We start from the raw sequence: 17,021 nt of genomic DNA, 5'->3' as shown, positions 1-17,021 counted from the left end.
GGTTTTGTTTGGGCCTTAGCTGACAAATACCGTTTCATTGCACAAGTCCAGCCCCGCATTTATTTTTCCAAAAAAAAAAAAAAAAAAAAGTAACTTGCGTAATATGTGAAGATTGATGAGATAATATGCTATTTTTTTACCTTGAGGAACTTTTATAAATGTGGTAGTTTTATTAATCGTCTGTCGTCAGAGTACATTTTTCAGGAACTTGTGGTTTTATGATTCACTGGCTTCTGGATCAAACATTTTCCTTTTGGTCTTCATGGGAAGACGAACCAAATACCACTTATGAAATAGCTTCTGCAACAGCTATGTTATATAAATATCTGTTTATTGATGTAAAAATAAAGACTTATTTCACTTCATAATCATCTTTCTGACTTTTCTTTATTCAGAGGCAGTCGTGTTTGGCTTTGAATTTATAAATGTCCTAAATATTAAATAAAAATTTCTGTTGATAATGTGAGTTCGTTTTTATTTTTTTGTCTTCAATTAGACTTGTAGCTCTTAAAATATAATAGTCTGATTTATGTCGAGTTTAGGTGGTAGTAAGATGTTGCATTTATCAAGGTTTCATCTGAAAAAAAAAAAAAAACAGTGCATTGTCACTTTACCTCAGAATGTCTTGTAATTATGGTAAATGTTTCCTCTTAAACGTAACTGTAAAGAAGTAACTTCATTCGGAAGCCGGTCACACCACATTGGCCGGAATATAAAACACACTGTCTGACCGAGAGCATACTGCATGTAACCCACAACAAGCCCCGCCCACGCGCGCGTATGATTGGCTGTCTTCTGGCCTTAACATACATTCCCCGCCCATTAACTGTTCTGATTGGCTGGCCTGCAGTAGAACGATAACTTTGGAGCAAGAACTTTATATCCTCTTTCTACCTAGTCTTTGAAAAGATCTGCGGAAGGGAAGGGTAAAGACCGGTCGGTTCAAACACCTTGGACACTCAGTCCATTTTTTGTCTTTATAGCACTACGGATATGCACTCCCAGAAAACTCCCAGAAGCGGATTAAGTTGCAAGATGGTTCTTCAGGCTGTTGGTAAAGTTTTAAGGTAACGTAGATTTGCTGTTTTTATAAATCCAGTAGATTTGCATGTTTCATAGGAGCTATAATACACAAAGTAACAATATTTAGTTAATAAATATATATGTGTATGCATAATTTAAACATTTTAAGAGCACTGTAGTGCATCCAGGAGAATATAATTTTTAACGCAGTTTCACGGATCTCATATGATTAACTTATTACATTAAGATTAGTAGCATATATATATATATATATATATATATATATATATATATATATATATATATATATATATATATATATATATATATATATATATATATATATATATATATATATATTATATTATATTAATAGTATATTGTAGGCTATCAGAAGCCGGGTCCTCGATCAAAACTTTACTTGGAAGTAACAAGTACATGTAGGCAAATTGTTTGATTGAATTATTATTATTATTATTATTATTTTTTTTTTTTTTTTTTATAAAAAGCAGAAATAAAAGACATTTTGACCTATGCAGAATTAGAACAATAAAAACATTTTGTTCATGAAGCGATAATAATAATATTCCAATCGTAGATATACGACTGGCTGAAAGAAAGTACGTGTTTCATGCATATTCATGAGCAAACATGAAAAGTTTTTAACGATACACTGCTTAATTTAATTGTTTGAAAAATTGATTTTTTTCGTGCACTTGCACCGGTTATTACACTCGGGAATTTTAGATGATTAGTGCTTAGTGGGAAAAACATTGTCTTATGATAAATAGATATGCAACCTCTGACAAAAATAAAATAAAAATGCATGTCTAAAATGATTGTTACAGTGACTTTCTTTGGAATACAATAGAGACAAGTGCATAGAAAAAATAGTCAAATTAATGCAATCTTCTTTTTTTTTACCTCTTTAGATTGTCAAAAAATAAATAATAACATGACACTTGATATTTTTGGCATATAACTGCATTAATGTATCAGTGTGGAAGGGGTAAAACTGAAACTCATTTGGAAATGTTGTGTTTGTGGGGGATGGTTTCAAAGACCTCTCTCTTCAGCCACCTCTCTGCGGTGATCTGATGACCTCTCGCTGTACCATCCCCATCGCGCTGTTGCTGTGTTTAACACAATACTGTCATCTCAATGGCTCTTCACACACTCCTGATGCCCATGAGAACTAGAAAAGCCCAAACTTGGCTAGACACACTCTGCCAAAGGCCAGCAAGTACTTTAGCAGCAATGCTGAAAGTCACCCTGTAACCAGTATAAATGAAACCAGTGTAAATGCTCATAAAAAAAAATTAATCCTTTTTAACAGTTATCCTGACTATACAGTAAATAAATTCTGGCACTAATATTAATATCTAGAGAGCAGGATGATTGATGGCCAATATCATAGCAATTTTTAAATATGTGATCTACGCAGAATTTCTGAAATGTAATGAACATTTGTTTTGATTCACTTATTAATTAGTAGTTAACAACCATTGTTGATCATTTCAAAATGTACAAATATTGGCCAGTTAATCATGCAGCCGGCTGCTATGTCAGTCCATTACTACCTGTAAACCAACTTTATTGATGGTGCTTTTTGCGCCAAATTTTAACCAATGGAAACTTCCTTTTCACCCCCCCCCCCATTTTTATTGTCATGTCATGTGACTTTCAATCGTCACTATTTATGGGTTTCAACACTTGTCCTTGTTTTATGAGAATGAACTCAATGGCAGCTTTGGGAGAAACTTGCACTGGCAGTGTTTTGGTGCTTTTCCAATATTTTTCAGAATAATGGAATGTTTTCCTACAGCAAAAGAGCCCATTCAGGTATAGGTGCTGGATTGTTTCACTGCTGTTTACTAATTCCCAGATTGTAGTTTTGGTATCCATATGGCATCTTTGAAGTTTCCAGGCCTGTTCTGAGTCAGAGTGATTTAGGGATGTTTATATGATTTAGTTGCTTGCAGATGCTGGATGACAATGTGCACAGTGTGTTGCAGAATGTCAGGCCTCATGAATATATCATCTTTGAGATTCTGAACAGCATGCTGCGTTTAATAATTACTTTTGACAAGATGTTTACCTGGCAGTGAAGTAAATTGTTTAATTAAGTTCCCTAAGATCTTCATCCACATCAAACCTTTTAAGAAAACCAGTGAACGTTTCGCATGCTTTAAGATAAACACACATTATATTAATTCATGTTTTAAATGTATTCACAAGATGAAAGTCATAGATTCTCCTGCTTGATTCTAATAAAACAAAAAAACAAAACAATGGAAAGCAAAGCATGAAAATGCATTTGAGGACCCAGAACAGCATGTTATGTCAGTACCCCAGTATAGTTGGTTTTTACATCAAGAAACAGTTTGTACGTCCAAAAATCTGAACACACATTGTTTTATTTTAGCCTTCATGGGATTTCGTAATTTTCCAGGAAGCACCGTTTTTGTGAATTATGTGGCGGAGGGCAAATTCTCAAGCCATTAGCTAGTTTATTTTAAGAGGAAGAAAAACTTTCTAGCTGCCAGCGTACCTCCTGTTACACACACACACACACACACACACACACACACACATATCATGCCCACTCATAACAGTTTCCTGTAGAAATCCTTGCCATAAAAGGCATTGTAGTTTCCAGACTCTCAAACCAAGCCAATGTTTTGACCAAAGACCTGTATCATCCACCCATCTGTGTTTGTGTATCAAACAGTAAAATCACTTCTCTCAACATAGATTTATAGATTGCCATTCATGGCTTTACTTTGGTAGGGTTCACACTTGCGTTTAATCCGGTGTCACACCACTTTTGAGGTGTGTGATTTGATTTATTCGCAAATAAAGTAATATACAACAACAAAAAAAGCTTAAAGCAGTGAGATGTTTCTGTAATGTTGATTGTGTCAACATTGTGTGTTCAGAAGCAACTCCTTTTATTTTGAAGAATGGAATTTAGGGAAGTCACTCCTACATTTATGTTTAGATGTCACTCCCAAAACTTTGTAGAGTGTATGTAACCTTTTAAGAATACAAATCATCTTTGAATTTTGGACATCAAAATAAGTCTTTTATTAGTCAGCGGAGGGATGGGTTTTGCGGGAAGCAGTGTTTGAGCTCAGCTGCACGGATCCATCAAAGGAAATGGCAGATGTTTGGATCTTCCAGCTGGCTCAAGCCTCCAGTTCAAATTCCTACCAGCTGGACCTGACAGCTGCCCGCTTGCTTGCTGGCATCACTTTCACTTGATAAGGATGGTTGATCCTTCAGTCTAGATCCTTTATACTGATCTAAGATCAGTTGTGCAAGTGCTTTGTTAATACAGTTCTGTTTAGCATGGTAATATACCACTACAGCAAGCACTAGCCAAGTATCTGAATGTTGAGCAGCAAGCTCAGTGGATGCTGATGTGAAAAGAAACCAGTCAGCTGCACCATGTGAATAATGATGTCATCATATCAGCTTGAGTTCAAACGACAAATGACAGAACTTGGATTTAGATAAAATGTTATATTGCGCTGTTGCACTTCGGGTGTCCCGAGTTCGAATCCTGGCTTGTGGAGCTTTCTCACACTTCACTTCCTGTCATGATAAAGGCAAAACCACCCCCAAATTTTTGAAAAAGTTTTGAAAAAGTTTTTGTTTGTTTGTTTTGAATGAAAACATAAGCAGATCGTACAAAAACATATAAATGAGATTGTACGAATTCGTACGTATTACCACCAGTGTCCTAAAACATAAAATGGTGAAATTGTTTTGGTTGCTTGCTTATTGGGACGGATCCCAAAACAAAAAGAAAATAATAATTGTAGGTGTCATTCATTTCAAAAGCACTGGTGCAGAACTGGTTCTGCAATGTTTATAACCTTCTTTTGTTTCCATTTTAATAATGAGGTGGTTCATTGTTCAGCGAAGGTTTGTTATTGTTGAGAGAAGACCAATAATCCTCTTTTTTTATTTGGTTCTTTGTCTTTATTTCCTTTCATATTATTATTATTATTATTATTATTATTATTATTCTTTTTTTGTATCTTTGACCACATTACCCAAGAAGTAATTGCTGTGATTTATCTCCATCTCTTTCCTGTTTTACAGGGAACACTAATCCTGAGTAGTTAAATGGAATGAGATCCAAATAAATGTGAAGTTTACCAGACTTCCCACACTCCAATGATGTTTGATCAGACCGTTCTCCATAATTAACCCTGTTAGACCTTTGACACGAGTCAGATAAGACCTCGATATGGATGATAAGATCTTTCCCGCTCGGAAGCAATCCAGAATCCCGACAATCCCACAAACCGCTCCTTTGTCTTGGCTTCAATTGAAAAACAATGTAAATGGACTTTGGTCTCTGAGATAGCGATGGTCTGTTGTGTGTGAAAAGAGGAACTGGTGAAGGTGGTCAGAAACCTGAGGTTGGGAATGAGGCGTTTACAGTGCAGAGAGGCTTTAACAGGAAATCATGTTGGTGGATGAGCAATAAATTCAGGGAGTTTCATTGTGTGATGCCAAACAGCCCTGTTTTAAGGCTAAAGGGAAGAAAAGAGTTCAAATGAACAAGCAGTAAAGATAAATTCTTCATACAAGTGCCTTATTTGTTCACATAAACATAATAATAAACCCAAGATGAGTTGAAATGAGGGGCAAGGAAAGGATGTATTAGATGTTTAATGCCACTGTAATCTGGATCTGCCACAGCAATGCCATTCTGGCATTTATGTTAAAACTAGCACTGGAAGTACAAATCTGTTTAGGGGCCCTAAAGGAAAATAAATGTCTAAGCGGTACAACTGTTTTTATATGAAAAAAAAGAAGAAAAGGAAATCATTAAAAGATTTGAATTTGTGAACAGAAAAGCTATTATAACGAATATTTTATTATTATTGTAAATATTACAAACCGCTTCAATGATCATTTGAAAAAGTTGTCCACCAAAACAAGTCATGCGGTGCCGCCAACTTGCATAAAACAGGAAATTACATCATAGGGTGCACCCCTGCAGAACCTCATGACTCATAATTTGAATAAATTATCATTATTATAATTTTTATTTATTTATTTATTTTGAGGCAAGGTCAGTTCTGTCAAAAATGTCACGTGGTGCAACTCCCCCAAATATGATTTGAATTATAAAAATAAAGAAAAACACTTTGAATTTTTTTTTTACTTTTAAATAATGAAGATCTGTAGCCTACATGTTTCAAGTTGTCAGAAACCTATATTGTATTTTACTTGGTAGTTACACCACATGACATCTTTAGTCTTGGCATTTAAACACCGTTTGGGAAACATGTTTGAAAACCACTTGTACATTTAAAGTCACTAATGGCAAACACTTCACTCTGTGTGTCTTGTCTTATTGAATTCCTCTTCTCCGCTCCTTGCAGGAAATCCAAAACGAAGCCTAATGGAAAGAAAGCTCCCGCTGAAGAAAAGAAGCACTACATGGACCCAGAGTACACAAAAGTGCGGGTCATGGACTTCGACCTGAAAGATTTGGTGGCGCTACCCACCAAAGAGATCGACCTCAACGAATGGCTCGCCAGCAACAGTGAGTTCCCAAGCAAACATTACAGCCGTTTTGAGTGTTTGCCTTGTGTTTTGAGGCTTAGAGACTTTGTCCGTCTTCCAAAATAACCTTCTGTTAGTCAGGAGTTTGGAAATTGGTCGCATTTTAGTGTGTGAGCACAAACCTGTTTGCAGAGTATGACATTGTCAAATAGTAAATGCTGCAAAAATGCTAACAATTTTATCGTAAACAAATGTTATTTTCTGTTTAAAAAGAAATGTCCAAAAGAAATAAGTAGTTACTTAGTGCTGCTAGTTATCTAGCGCTCATCTTTAGGGTTAGTGATTTGAACAGACCCCTATAAACAATTATATACTTCTAAGTGACTGGACTTATGATTTTCTTAAAGTGAACAATAAAACTTTTAATTCTGATGTTAGCATGTTGCTAAGCTACTGACAAGATAGGTAACAAAATATATATAATATTTGTCCTGTTACTAGTGCTCATCCTTGTAGTTAGTGATTTGGTCAAACTCTTACGATTTCACCTGGCAAACAAAAAAAACTTTAAAGTTTGATATCAGCATGTTGCTAAGCTAACAACATGAACGTCAATTAAAATAAAACAGGACACAAATTTCCCTGTGAGCCAAATAACCGTGTCAAATCCAGCTTTGAAATGGCTAACTAATGCTAATCCTTTGGGTTAATGATTTAGACTAACCCCTGACGAATTTCACCTAGTGAACAATAAAGCTTTTCACATTTAATGTTAGCATGTTGCTAATCTTAGCATAGTTAAATTAAATAAAAAAAACATGGTGTACAGAAATGTTGTGTGAAATATTTTTTGTATATGGTCAACTGTTATTTATCGGTCAATTGTGGTATTGAATGAAATATGTTCAGAATCGACATTTAACAAAGTGTATAATCAACAACGTGGATTTCTTTCATCTAGCTTGTCACAGTGCATATTGGGATTTTCAATTACGAAAACATAGTGTTTAATAACACACCAACATTAAAACTAGTTTAAGGTGGTTGATTGGACCAGCTTAAACCAGCTAAGACCTAAGCAGCATAGACTGTGTTTAGCTGGTTTTAAACTTCACGCCATAAACGTGACTGTGATGTCTTAAAACGCTGCCTTCATAGGGAGCTTATTTGGTTTTGGAACAGAGCCATTGTAAAGCTTTAGGTCTTCGGAAATATCAGTTAAAGATTTTTAGTACTTTTTGAATGTCACCTTTTTAAAATTTAATTTGATTTATTTTTTGTCCCTTACAGCAACAACCTTCTTCAATCTCATAAATCTGCAGTATAGCACAATCTCTGAGTTTTGCACAGGGGACACATGTCAAGCCATGACGGCCTGCAACACGTAAGTTTCCCTTGTCTGTCTTTCTTGCTCTAGACATGTCCTGGGGTGAGAACCACAACCCCTCTTTTCAAGAGAACTGCTTCTAGATCAAATATTTCTCATTATTCACAATATTTTTCCATTTTAAGGTCAGATCCCTGATCAGCACAGTTGCTCTGTATGAATCTGGGTTTGTGGGTCTGATTGGGTTAATGCATGACTGGAATAAAAGCTGACACACATCTTACAGAAACCAGTGCTTGTTTGGCTTTCAGATGTTGTTTTGAACTATTCTCAGAATCAGTTTGTTTGTGGTGGATCCAGTTAAATGACCTTAAAGGCCTAGAGTTGAATCTTCTCTCAAGCTGTTTGGGAAGATCAGAGCTGAGGCCCGAACTTGAGACGAAAGAGATCAGTTCTAGAGTTACTTATCACAACATTTACCTTACAGCTTTAGTCCCTTGACCAGCACTCATTATTTTTACTCATTTTTAAGAGTGTTGTGACATTTCAATTTCACAGAATGTCAATTGTGCACATTCCCCTACTGAAACCAGAAAAGTATCCAGAAAATGTTGTATTTTTGCCTAATATCTTAAAAAACTCATTTTTAAGAGTATTGTGACATTTCAATTTCACAGAATGTCAATTGTGCACATTCCCCTACTGAAACCAGAAAAGTATCCAGAAAATGTTGTATTTTTGCCTAATATCTTAAAAAACTCATTTTTAAGAGTATTGTGACATTTCAATTTCACAGAATGTCAATTGTGCACATTCCCCTACTGAAACCAGAAAAGTATCCAGAAAATGTTGTATTTTTGCCTAATATCTTAAAAAACAATAATAGTAATAATAATAATATAAATGTATAATTCATAATAATAATTTATTATTATTATAAAAATTATTTAAATGTATAATATGCATATATAATAAACTGTTTTTGTGTTGTTAGAAATAAGTTTTTAATGATTTAAATGTAAAACAAAAACATAATATATTGTTATTAAATAATATATATATGAATATATCTAATAAATAAAAAAATCTATGTACATTTATGTATTTATTACATTTTACTATAATTATTTTATAATCATTTTTCAATCATTTTTCTTTTATAACAAATTTGTTCGCACCATACTAAGCATTAGAGAACTGAATTTCTATAAAACAGTTTCATCTCAATTGTGTTGTATTTGATTACAACATAAGAAGTACTGTAATTTTTGTTAAACACTCAGTATTTGAGTAAATATTCACAAAGTGTGTCTGTCTTGTTAAACATTTTCTCCAAATAAGTGAACAATTTTATTATCATCGCACACAAAATTAATAATCCACCCTGATACCAAAACGCACTCGAAGGCTGTTCATAAAAGTTAACATGAAACGGTTTGAAGTTTCATTTTCAGATTTCAAACATTTGAAAAATGCCCGTTATTGCAGAAATCACCCTTCTACAAGTCCAACAGAAATACGTGCCTCCATCTGTTCACGTTGCTCGACTCGTCCGCCCTGTTTGGCCGGAGTGAAGCCTGGGCGTGAATCTCTACAGACTGACCCTGTAGAACCAGAAACATGACAAACGTTCAAGGACGTGAATTACCAACACACAACACTAACAATAACACGCAGGACGAGGATGGGTGCGCTCGGTCCATTGAGAAACCATTTCTGATGAAAAGACCTAAAGGGAGGGACAGCGACGCACACATAGTCCTGATGTTCTGTATGGGGTCATATGTTGAGGTATTGCCTGTGCGTAGTATGATGGTGTTTCTTGAAATACACACACGTCCGTTTCCTACGGGTTGACGTTCATTGAATTTACGTTTGATTTACGTCTTTTCCAAGCTATCAAAATGTTATCATCTTAGCCTTTATAGATTTTCTATATTAAACTATGAAAACTTAAAAAAATAAATGAATAAAACTATTGTAATTTGAAGTAAAAGTTAAATATTCAGTACTAATTTAGTAAATATTTATATCCCTTTTTCGACAAATTATGACCTCATCATGTCGTCATTTACGCCAGGACCGAAATATGAATGTGTACATTTTAACTAGTAAGAAAACCATTTTAAAAGCTTATTATGAGACTTTTGATTTGTGACGAGGGGGAAAAGAATCAAGGTAAACATCACATCATATTTTGTGTTGGGAGAATTGTAACCTTTTGAAAACAAAAAGATTTTTCGCATTTTATTCCCAAAATGTTTCATTGTTTGAATTTTCAGTCTTTTAAACCAGATTCTTGTTAAAAGAGTGAACGAAACAAACAATTAATAAAAATGTAGAAATGTTTGAAAACTTAAAGGATGAAAAAAAAATTTTTTTTTTTTTGACAACAACAAACCCACTTGTTTCTATTGTACATATTGGAGTAAAACACTCGCTCATGAATATGCATAACCATGTTTTAGATTAGTAGGCCGTCTAATCTGAATATTTCACGCTTGTTGAAGAGTTTTATGCGGTAGATTCAAGTGTTTGTGAACTAAACTGCCGCCGGTTGGACTTCATCCGAAGTTTCCCCTCAGATCTGTAACTCTGTGTAGTTTGCAGATGTTTTAAGGTTGTCCGATATTATTCGTCTGTAGCATCTGTGTTTAACTACTAATAGTGCTTTAGTTTACCGTGAGGGTTATTTCAGTTCATGCGATCTTTAATTCGTCCCATTTGGTTTCATGTGTGGGCTGCTCTTCTGTTGAATGATCAGCGTTGGTCAGTTATGTTCAGTTATGCGTTCAGTTTGCATTCCTAGAGATTTGTAATGTCTACAGCCCCTCGAACCCACGCTCCCCTCCCAAACTCAATGTCACGATGGCCAGTCCTCCTTAAAATGCTGATAGGAGCTGTACATGTTTTAACAGTAAATTGTACACCTTGTTCTGAAATGTGAATAAGTTAATTTTGACTCTGTCTTTGACTTTTACAGGATATACTACTGGTACGACGAGAGGGGGAAGAAGACGAAGTGCACCGCACCTCAGTATGTCGACCTTGTTATGACTTTCGTGCAGAAATTAGTGACGGACGAAGATATCTTCCCCACAAAATACGGTGTGTATAATCACTGGTGTCTAGCAGCCATAATAAAGGACAAGAGTTTACATTCAAGGAGTCAAGAGAAGTGTGAAGTTAACTCCTTAGATTAGTGTCGCCCTCTAGTGGTTTTAGAGGAAAATGAGTTTTGGGAATAGAAATTCTTCTGGTTTCAATAACTGTTGCACAGATATAATACACCACACATCAATTTCTCTTCCCTTTGTGCTTCGTGCTGCACTGTATTTGTTTGTCACTATTGAATCTATCTTATGTGGTTACTTTATTAAAAATATGCTATACATTTTAAAGACATGTATTTTCATTTTATAGTATATACTTATATATAAATACATTCATGAATGATTTTCATTAATGGATTTTAAAATACAAATAGCAATGTGAAACATTTTACCATATTTAGTGCAACACTTTTATCTGTTGCCCACAAAATATAGTTTTTTCACTAAATGTCTGGATTTTTTTTATAACTTTTGCTGTCGAATTATCCACTAACCTAGTTTTATATATTTTTATCAGATTATGAATATTACATATATTTTTTTATATTTGTTTATTTTTCTTTATAATGAAGTAGTCTGTATTCAGTAGATTATGAAAGAATGATTATCAGTTCCACACACGAGAGAGATAAATGCTACATTTATTTAAATAATAATAAAAAAACATTGAAAAACATTCACTGGTATCGGTATCGGATTACCCGAACAACAAATATAAACACAATTATAGGTGTTATGTATTCAAAAGACTAAAACCACAAAAAATGTTTTCCTTTACCAAAATAAAATATTTTATTACTAAAATAACTCAATCTAAATAAATTAAACCTTAATAAAAACTACAGAATAAAAATATTAAAAACAAACACTTAACAAAATGACTAAAACTTTCATATTAAATTGAAAACTGAAAATATAAACATTTAATGTAATTCAAAATATTAATGAAACTTTAATATTATATTAATAAAACTAAAAATCACTAATAATTTTATATATATATATATAATTTGTAATCCAAGATATTTGATGATTAAAAAAGAAAATCAGTTAACAATCGATTTAATTACAAGCAATAAATCTCCTATTTAAACCTGATTTTTTAATTTAATTTTATTTTTGATTTACTTAATTCAATAAATGCAATGAATGACAAATAATGAACAACTTGATTTTTTAATTTATTGTAATTTTACTTTTCCACATTTGTTTGCAGCGTTTGAAAAGGCCTGCAAAATACTATAAATACCTTTTATTAAGATTTTAGGGGGTAATCCTAGCATGTTGTTATAATGTTCATTTCATTAAAGTGATTTTACTAATTCATCATTTTTATTTACTTTTATTTTTTATTTTAAATAACAGTCAGTGATGAATGCTGAATGCTAAATCTCTCTCTTTCCTTCCAGGCAAAGACTTCCCCAACTCGTTCGAGTCTCTGGTGAAGAAGGTCTGCCGGTATCTGTTTCACGTCTTGGCTCACATCTACTGGGCTCACTTTAAAGAGACCGTGGCTCTGGAGCTGCAGGGACACTTGAACACACTGTACGCACATTTCATCGTCTTCGTCAGAGAGTTCAATTTGGTGGAGCCCAAGGAGACCTGCATCATGGACGACCTGTCGGAGGTGCTGTGCGCCCCCCTGCCGCCCCATTCACACAACCACGTGACCGAGAGATGAGCCTCCAACTCCAGGAAGACCACAAAACGTGCAAGGCCTCCTTGGAAGGGCCCTTCTATCACCGTTTCTCACCGTCTTCATGAGAACTGATCAAAAGATAACGGTGAGGGCCGGTGGTCTGCAATTCTCCTAGCAGCAGCACAGATTGGTGTGAATGTTTCCTACAGGACGAAACAATCTGTCTGCATTCTCATTGATACAGGAACAATTTAGATTTTAATTAGCATTTTTATTAGCGTTTTTGCGCATGCGCTCTGAGGTTTTCGTCATCTTTTAGGGAATGGTGTTTCAGCTCGGCTCTCATCAGTGCCTTAGATTTATAGCTAAGGTATTATCTGTTTATATGCAACAATGTTTAGAAAGTTATCTTTGACCTCTGGCTCCCCCTTGTGGAGGGAGTGACGTCACCCACCGACCACTGTTTATGATCGCTGCAGCCTTATTTCACATCAAACTGTACCGAACTAGTGCAAAATCTCTCCTTTTCGTATTCTAGCCATCATTACTCATTGCTTTATGTTCTTTAAATCATTTACAATGGTTCTGTATGTACTTATTAGCTTTTTAAGATGATGTATAAAGGGTTTGCTGGTTTGAATGGTGCTTTGTAGGTTTCCGACAAGGATGTTAGTGAGATCTGGATGTCTGCTCGCTCCGAGAGAAGCTGCACTGTTGCATGGCAGATGACTTGCTGTGTTGCATTGATGAGCACATCCTCCAGCGTCGCAAGTCGCAACCTTTATTTTTTATTTCACGTTTTTATTCTTAAGTTATCAGAGGTCATGAATATTGTGGCAGCCCATGTGTGTATAAGATGCACATTAATTTTCCCAAGAAACAGATTGTACCTGTATAAGAAATCACAATAATTGCCTTTAGCGAGAGAGCATCTCTCCTCCTCGTTTTATTTATTTTTTTCTTTTTTAATCTATTTGCAGAGTTCCTCAGTTCTTGCTTTCTTTTTATGTATTTTAATTATCTAAGTTAAAAGCCACCTGATATTTTAAGCTCTGCAAAATATAATCAGATTAAAACAAGAAATGCCACGTTACCTCGGTGTGTTGTGTTTACTTTATTACTGAGACATGAAATGTTATGAAATAATTTAAAGGAAATGAAAGCAAAAAAAAAAAAAAAAAGTGTGAACATGAAGAAAAAGAAATGTGTTCGGATTCACAGTTATCATAAAAGCGGAGTCTCAAAGTACCCGGATGACGTACCTCTGGCGTGATTCTGAAGTGTGCATTCGGTGGACACAGAAGAGGATTTATGAATGGCAATGATGTGACGCAACTGGCGCTGGTAGGTCACGTGACAATACGTTCACACTACACGCATTTATACGACGCAGAACATACTCGTTTCATTCACGGAGTAATTACAAATTCAGAATAAGTACCTATTCATGAGAGTATTCGATTTGGATGCAACCAAGGTCATTAATGTTTTGACATCATTAGAAACTTAGTTCAGACTTACAAATTTAAAGGTAACATAAGCTAGTAGTCGTTTGTAGTCATTTTAAATGTTTTACACATGAATAAATATGCTGTGTTTTTGTGCAGCATCACCTTAATAGAATGGAAGCCTGTTTCAGTCGTGGAATAAAAGCGAGGGAGAAAATATGTGCAATTAGCTTCATTTTTATTCCGTGGCGGAAACGGGCTTCTGTAGAATGGTGTAGCCTACAGCTACACGCACATGAGATGAAGACTATACTTATAATAGTTTTATATAACGTTTTGAATTAGGTACGGTGCGGCCGGGTCACCCCTCAGTGTGTTTCACCCTGTCTTTATACAGTCTATTGTTTCATCCAGGTAGCAACCTCCCGCTCTCTCTCATGAAGCCAACCAGGAAGAGACTAAAACTGTAACTCATCGACTGGCCGCTTGAGGCTGGCTGCAAAAGAGAGCCAATCCCATAACTTTACAGCAGGGGCAAAAAAGAAATGTTTGCTGCCTGGTTCAACAGATGATTTTGGTCTATATAGCTAATTTTGACATTCATGAAAACTGTGAGGGGTGTGGATTTTTTAATAACTCATCTGTTTAAACAGACTTTTATACAGTCTTGTTTCACCATGTTGAATTATCGCGGCTAGGAATGGGCATATCGATCCTTAACTAGCATGCGAGTATCGAAAGTATCGATTCTAAAAAATAACAAAATATCGACACGACATTTTTCTTTTTTTCTTTCTTTAAAAAAAAACAGTCATTTAGTTTAACAAATAAAATAATATGCATATATTGGACGAATAATTGTGTAGGATAGAACTATTTTCCTGATCATCTGATCACACGCAAGACAGAACTCAGTGTATTCAAAAAGTATCCCAAAAGTATCATAAGAAACCATTGAAGCTTTTTGGGAACACAGCCCAGAAAAATTATCAGAGGACAGAAAAACAACAACATATGTTTGAGTTATTTCACAATAAAATTGAAATGGTAGCCTATATAGTTTGTGGAATTACATTCAATTTGTATGTAAAAAGATTATATTGATTATACTGTTAGTATAAATTATAGCTGTCAATTTTTTTTTTTTTTTTTTTTTTTTTTGCATTTTATGCAGCCTTTCACTGGCAGTCCCATGTGAAAATGAACAATTTTTGGTTGTGAGGTGAGCTTATAGTAGTATTTGTAGATTTCCATGGTTACCACTAACATATTTGAACAATTACAGCGTATTGGATGTTGAAATTCGTTTCAAACATAAAGTTACGTCTGTAATTACCAATGTTACTCATAGTAATTTAACAATTTAATACATTTAATAATTTAAAACTTCAGTTTAGAAGTATTGACACTAAAGTTTCGGTATCGAAAACATCGCGACCGCGCGCATTTCGCTACACGTCATACAAAATCCTCTCGCTTATTGGCTGCTGCTTCACGCTGTAGCGCAGTGCAATGAAATTAGACGACGGAACAAACTTATCTTGCTTTATAATCAAACACATCGGGAAAAAGCAGTATCTGTACATCTGAAAAAGCGGATTTGAAGCCAGAAGATCGACAAAGACAAACACGAGCATAAACGTGTGCCAGTGACATGGAGGAACGTCTGGATGATGAAAAATCCTGAGTAATGTTAGTGACAAATTAGCTTATTTTTTTTTCTGTGTTTGACAGGTAAGATTATTACTTTTCGTGTTTACGCTCTCTAAAACTCACGAGTGTCATTTTATTTTTATTAAACTCAGAGAAAGTCATACTGCGTCTACTGGTACAGGAAGAATGCTAATGCTAGCTAAACTGCATGTCCCATTAATAATATGTGGGTCAACTTCACAACCAATAGTGCTGCCTTCTGTGGCCACAAGATGACAGCGTTTCTCAGTTAAACCGGGTGTGGATTTACGGATTCAAAAAGGCTCATGAATATTGATTATGGTAAATCACTGGGCAGGCCAGGCCGTTTGCCAAGCAACATCAGCATAATTATATTCTGGTACATCAGAGTAACATAAGTAATATTCATACACAAGATGTCAGAGTTTCTCAGCTAAGACTGGTGTGAATTAATGAATTTAAAAAGGCTGATGAATATTGATTATGGTAAATCACCGGGCAGGTCAGGGCGGTTGCCAAGCAACGTCATAATAATTATATTCTGGTAAAGCTGAGTCACCTAATTAATATTTATAAGGTAAAACTTTAGCTGCCTACTGGAGGAAAATCAGCCACGTTTGAAATCAACAACTTTAAATGTACTATGAAAGTGTTAAACAAGAACACAATACAAATAAACAGGCTGGTTTATTGATTTAAGAAGCCAAGCATAAAACGGATTTTATGAAACGTCATGCGCTTTCTCATATTCAACACCCTGAGAGCTTCATTCAAACGTGCATATCTCTCAATAAAAGAGCTTTATATAAAGAATACATGTATTTCCAACAGTGCATCAGTATTTCTTAAAACTGAATATTCTCACTAAAATATATAATATTATTATTATAGGCTAGTAGGCCTACTGCTTTAGTCTTTTACTGTACACAAACGTGTTATTTCAGCATCAACCTCCCGAGACTTACAAATTAATTTGGCATATGGACACCGTTTTGTCGTAATAAATAATTATAAATTCTTAAAAGTGAGAAGTTTGGATTAAAAATTCAATAAAAATATGAAATGTATAAAAAAAGAAATAATATTTTGAGAGCAAACTATACAAAAAAATAGGATACATAAAAAAAGTATTAAATAAAAATATATATTTTTGATATTTAAAGTTGATTTATATATATATATATATATATATATATATATATATATATATATATATATATATATATATATATATATATATATATATTAAATCTTAAACCAGAAATCTT

At 34.4% G+C, this 17,021-nt stretch overlaps 1 protein-coding gene across 10 annotated transcripts in view; it reads left to right on the top strand.

Annotated features, from left to right (window-relative positions):
* LOC113067093 (MOB kinase activator 2-like) overlaps positions 1–13,724 on the top strand; it is a 50,159-nt gene extending 36,435 nt beyond the window's left edge. For 5 of the 10 annotated variants that reach the window (XM_026239338.1, XM_026239334.1, XM_026239335.1 and 2 more), the window contains 5 exons: positions 984–1,067; positions 6,429–6,592; positions 7,843–7,936; positions 10,863–10,987; positions 12,402–13,724. In XM_026239338.1, the coding sequence (XP_026095123.1) occupies positions 984–1,067; positions 6,429–6,592; positions 7,843–7,936; positions 10,863–10,987; positions 12,402–12,673 (739 nt within the window). In that variant the 3' untranslated portion in view covers positions 12,674–13,724. The remainder of the gene's footprint in view (positions 1–983; positions 1,068–6,428; positions 6,593–7,842; positions 7,937–10,862; positions 10,988–12,401) is intronic. The other 5 variants (XM_026239342.1, XM_026239340.1, XM_026239343.1 and 2 more) reach the window with 1 other exon arrangement.
* Positions 13,725–17,021: the final 3,297 nt, after the last annotated feature.

Source organism: Carassius auratus, chromosome 50 (genome assembly GCF_003368295.1).
Source record: "Carassius auratus strain Wakin chromosome 50, ASM336829v1, whole genome shotgun sequence".
Lineage (NCBI taxonomy): Eukaryota > Metazoa > Chordata > Actinopteri > Cypriniformes > Cyprinidae > Carassius > Carassius auratus.
Note: the sequence above shows the minus strand (reverse complement) of the source record. Positions and strands in the feature narration are given on the sequence as shown.